The sequence below is a fragment of the Alligator sinensis genome, unplaced genomic scaffold (genome assembly GCF_000455745.1).
Source record: "Alligator sinensis unplaced genomic scaffold, ASM45574v1 scaffold1030_1, whole genome shotgun sequence".
NCBI classification, from domain to species: Eukaryota; Metazoa; Chordata; order Crocodylia; family Alligatoridae; genus Alligator; species Alligator sinensis.
In genome coordinates this window covers 928,028-933,425 of record NW_005842592.1, presented here as the reverse complement: position 1 = coordinate 933,425, position 5,398 = coordinate 928,028, and the positions used below count along the sequence as shown (strand labels likewise).

Below are 5,398 nucleotides of genomic sequence, written 5' to 3'. Positions count from 1 at the left end.
CGCGGGCTGCGAGCGCCTGCAGCAGGGAGCACCAGCCATGGGGCAGGCAAGGGGCCGCTTTTCTCTGCGCAGGGAAGAAGCCTGGGGAAAAGCTGGGGGGGCAGCCCTCCCCCGTCCCACGCCTGGTGCCCTATGCTGCAGGCGCTCACAGCCCGCATGGGCTAGGGTTTCTGGCTGGGGAGCGGGGCCAGGCGGCCCCACTGTTGTTGGAGCCCGCTGGGCTTCTCCTGGGTCCTACTGCCCTTGGTTCCTGTCATTTTTGACAGGAACCAAGGGCAGAGAAATATTAGTTTTCCAAATTTTTTTTTTTAGGGGCCCCGTGGGCCAGATAGAATGGCCTCGTGGGCCATATTTTGCCCACCCCTGACTTAGATACATACTAGAAGAGAAACTAGAAGATGAAAGAAACCATTTTTGCTTTGGAATTGTAAACATCTGCGTCTTATCAAGCCCAATACAACACTAGAAACATTCCCTTCCATCCCAAGTAGCACATCTCTGCACAACTAGTTTAACCTCTAATTCTTTGTTCTAATTCTCTGTTCAAGATAGCCAGCTATCACTCTGTAAGATTCACAGGATATGCACATTCTTCATGTCATTTTAACCCAGTTCCCAGTTAAGTACAGTCTGACTACAGAAACTGGTTACAATGCTACCAACTTAAAAAGACATGCAAGAAGATGAGGAATCTGCAATCACCACCAAGGTTTACTACAGCTTAAGAAAACCGATATAGATCAGTGGTATTTAACAACACAAGGAAGACATTTCAGCTAAGAAATGCTTGGAGGTGGGTATTTCTGCAGAAACTTGGCTGAAAGTTAGCTCTTCTAGAAAATGAACAGCAGCAGCACTCACCATAGAGGGAAGTGTCTAATCACTACAATTTAGCTGGTTCAGGTGAATCTCACCAAGACACCACTAGGCCTGCGGAAAGATGCACTTTAAACTGCATTTGTAAACAATGATCACACAAGATCAATTGAAAACTACAAATGTAAAAGAGCAAAAATGTATAAAAGTAGATAAGGAAACTACAACTTTTGTCCACTGTAAATTGTAGCTTGTAGTTAGCCACAGCAATTCTGTCCATTCTTCAAAGACACTGCAAAATAACCAGAGTCCTATTGTTTGTGATGAGTGAAAGAATAAGAGAGATCCAGGTGCTGGGCAGGCCCCCCCTCCCTGCAGGATAGGTACAGGGTGGGCAGGCACCACACTCACAGGGTGCAGGGAAGAGGCTGTGATCTCTGGGGACAGAGATCCCTAGGGCCAGGCTTGGGGACTGCCCGGGGGGAGGCTGGGGTGCAGCACATCCCAGGGGCTCGTTGCAGGCAGCGGAGCTGGGTCCACGTCATCAGTCGGCCCCTAACTCTGCCCAGCACATCCCCAGCACACGCAGCAGCCTGTGGCTGAGGCAGCTCCACAGACGGCCCTGGTTTGGGTGGGAGAGGCAGTGTGTGGGTTTAGAACAGCCCATCAGCATAAAGAAAATAGCTGTACTAGGACAGGGATTTCCACAACATCCAGTCACCCTTAAAGAGGACCAGCTAGAAGTCACCCAAAAGTTCAGCTACCTAGGTTCTACAGTGACTGCTAACCTCTCACTGGAAAAAGAACTTAATGTTTGCATCAGAAAGGCTGCCACCACTTTCAGCAGACTAACTAAAGGAGAATGGAAATCAGGTCTGAACTAGATTAAAATCATGTCTAAACTCAATTAAAAGCAATTTTAAGAACTGATTTTAAAATAGAGTAAATCCAATTGATATCAATTAACATTGAAGCAGGTACACATACTGGGGTGATGCTTAAACACGGGGCGGGGGGCGGCAGCAGTGGGAAAACTATTTTCGATTCCAAAAGTGTGAGAGATAAGCCATGTCAGCCGCTCCCTGCATGGGCCAATCCCGTGATGGATCCAACTGGCCAAGCAGATCCCAAACTACCCAACCATGACAGATACATTTGCAACCATTGCCACAGATTATGAAAATCTTGGATTGGACTATTCAGTCACATGAGACATTGCAAACCACCTGTGACAGGCTGCAATTTCCACCATCTCTCACAGACCAAAGGATGCCACATACTACAACCACTCTCCCCAAAAACCCCACACAACTTAAACACACATTTTTATATAACTTTCACACTTCTAAAGCATATCCAACTCTGTGTGGTCACCTGCCCACTCATATTGTGAGCTATTTCCATGCTCCAGCAGTGGCTAAGTGCTAGGCAGGATTCTTCACAGGTTAATCTAGACTTGTTCCAAGACTTCTAACACGATGATACTGTTTCCTTGTATTACCCAGAAATAAGACATTTGAAAAGATGAGGAATTTGCAACCATCCACAAGGTTTAGCAGAACTTAAGAAAACAGATACAGATCAGTGGTATTTAACGACATGAGAAAGTCATTTCAGCTGAGAAATGCTGGGAGGTGGATATTTCTAGAGAAACAAAGCTGAAAGTTAGCTCTTCTAGAAAATGAACACCAAGAGCCCCATCCATAGTGGGAAGTGTCTAACTGCTTACAATTCAGCTGGTTCAGGTGAATCTCAAGACACCACAAGGCCTATAGAAAGAAATCCCTCTCTAAAGGGTTTCAATCCATGCCACCCCACGGGTTTAGAGCTCTCCACTTACCACCATCCCAATGTTGTTCTGCTGTCCACCTTGTGCCATCTCCACACATTCATCTATAACGAGGTTCATGAAGGGATCGAACCCCCGCAATATCCCCTGGACGTGTCGGCCACCATTTAACTTCACTAAAATAAATAGCATGTTAAAACACAAGACACAACACACAGTGGCAGACAGTTGCATGGCTTTTTGGATGGAAATGTTAGCTTTGCAACTGAAGCACAAAATACTGCTGAAGTCATTGTAGCTTGAAAAAAAATTTAAAAGCTTCACCACTCTGTAGAAGCAAAGAATCGCCAATAACAGGAAGCATTTTGCCACCCTACAACTTCATGTACTGAAATGCAGCATCATTTTCAGAAAGGCAGCCAACATTAGCAAACTCTGAACTGCTAATTCAATCATGATACTCTTCAAAATGCAGGAATCAAGTCACCCCTTTTTCATGCTGACCAGATTTATGGCACCACTGCCTTTCATTCCTCCACTTAGATTAGGAACACTATGGAGAGAGACTGTCTTTTTATTCTGTATTTGCCTGTGTCTTTTACAGTAATGAGCAATACAGCAATAGGACCACATCCTCAAAGACCCTCACTTCTGTTAGCTCTCTCTCACAGCACAGTACATTCCCATGCAACTCCCATGGGAAGACAGCACCCAGGGAAGGCTGCTGACTGGAACCAACATGCAAAGCATTGCTACACAGACATCTAAAAAGCAGGACCTCAGAAGTGATAGAAATAACTCACGTGACAGTTTTTTGTCCATGAACCTGCAATGAAAAAAACAGAGAAAATGCCATCAGCTGTTATTCACAGATCTGGACTGAAAAAAATTACTCTAGATCAGGGGTGTCACCAACGGGAGCTGCAGAGAAGCGAGCAGGGGCTGCACCAACACAGCCCAGTTGGTCCCTTGGCTGCTCGCTCTGGAGCCTCCACTGGCCACTGCTTCTGCCCTCTGCACCCAGCCCAGGCAGAGCCTGGGCAGGGCCTGTGTATGGGGGGGGGGGTGGTAAGTGGCCGGAGCGTAAAGCCGGTGGTGCGTGGAGTGGCTGCACCCTCGGCATGTGTCAACGGCTCTGTCCACAGGGCCCCCCAAAGCGTGGGGTCTGGGGCAGTTGCCCCAATTCACCCCTCCCCACAAGGGACATCTCTGAGCCCAAGACATGGGAAGAGCCTGATACCCTCTGCGCTAGACCAGGAGACACCCATGAGCTCACTCCATCCCCTTTGCCCTGGCTTGTAACCCTCCAGAGGGGCCACAATTTCTTCACACTGCCAAGGGGTCATTCCTAGTTTGGGGCACTGACCCAGGGCAGGCAACCGACCCCTGTTCCCTGCACAGTCTAGGGCAAGGATGGGCAAAGTCTGGCCCGCAGGCCAGATCCAGTCAGCAGCAGACTCCATTTCCCAGCATGGTTGGGGACAGTCTCCAGGGAGACCAGCCACAGCCACGCTGGCAGGGCTCGTGGCAAAGCAGGGCAGGGAGCTGTCCCAGAGCCACTAGGATCTTGCCATGGTGGTAGCTTGCTCTGGAGACAGGGCAGAGCCACGATCCCTAGCCTGCACACCCCTGCCCAGAGTATGCAGGCTACAGATCGTAGCTCTGCCCTGGCTCCATTTTGCCTCCCTTTGGTGTACCCCACTCCCCAGACAACATATTCCACCAGACACCCCCTCTCTCCCAGACCCTGCCACCAGTTACCCCCTCCCTCCACACCATGAACCCAGGAGGCTTGAAGCCCCAGCTGCCCTGCTGTTATCCCAACAGCTACTGGGGGCCTGGCTTCCCCTAGCAAAGGAAAGGTGAGGGGTGGAGGGAGAGCAGGACCCCAGTACATAGAGCCACATGGGAGGGGAACCACATGCTCAGCAGGGCTGGGGGGACCATGTGGGGTGGGGAAGCCTTGGTGGGCAGGAGCCACAGGCCAGAACAAGGTGCATGCCAGGATGCAGGGGGATGCAAGAATACTGAATTCTCTTCCACCCCGCTCCCATCCTCCACTCACTTCTTGAGCTCAGGCGGGTGTGCTTTGCTCATGGTGCCTGCTCCCTCGGTGCCACAACTGCCTCACACTCAGAAATGGTTGCTCTACTGAAGGAAAAAAAACATTTACATTGTAAACTATATACTAATATAAAGCACTTCACAGTGCATTTCTAAACAGCAATCAGACAGGATCAATTGAAAACTACGAAAGAGAAACAGCAAAAATGTATAAGCGCATAAGAAAACTGCATTTGTCCACTGTGAACCGTAGCTTGTTGTTAGCCACAGGAACGGTGTGCGTTCCTGCAAAATAACCACAGCTTTCTTGTTCGAGATGGAGTGAAAAAATATGACAGGCCCAGTAGCTAAACCTGACTTGGGGAATATCTCATTAAATGGTGTTTCTCAGGCTATTAAGTGTACAAGTCAGCCAACTATCAAGATGTTCACCCACAGATGCTACTCCTGCCTCCCCCCACACACACACACACACTTCTGATAAGTCAGGAAGTCGTGCAGTGTAACGTGAAAGCTTTGTAAGACAGGAACTGAAAACCAAGCTGTGACTTTCCCCTAAAGGCAAGCTGAAAAGCAAGGCATCTCGGCTGCTCGGCCATGTCCAGAGAAGGCCCATGGCTATATCGAGGCGTTACTTGGGACAACGCTGAAATCCCACGTGCCGGCCCCCGCCGGGAACAGCATACGCTGCCATTGCCATTGCGGCCCCGGCCCGCGTGGAAGCGGCGG

The 5,398-nt window shown here is 49.3% G+C and overlaps 1 protein-coding gene across 1 annotated transcript in view; it reads right to left on the bottom strand.

Moving 5' to 3' along the window:
- SNRPG (small nuclear ribonucleoprotein polypeptide G) overlaps positions 1-4,767 on the bottom strand; it is an 8,427-nt gene extending 3,660 nt beyond the window's left edge. Inside the window, exons 1-3 of the mRNA XM_006032899.3 lie at positions 4,671-4,767; positions 3,409-3,431; positions 2,657-2,781 (exon numbers count right to left, since the gene is read on the bottom strand). Coding sequence (XP_006032961.1) covers positions 2,657-2,781; positions 3,409-3,431; positions 4,671-4,702 — 180 coding nt within the window. The 5' untranslated portion in view covers positions 4,703-4,767. The remainder of the gene's footprint in view (positions 1-2,656; positions 2,782-3,408; positions 3,432-4,670) is intronic.
- Positions 4,768-5,398: the final 631 nt, after the last annotated feature.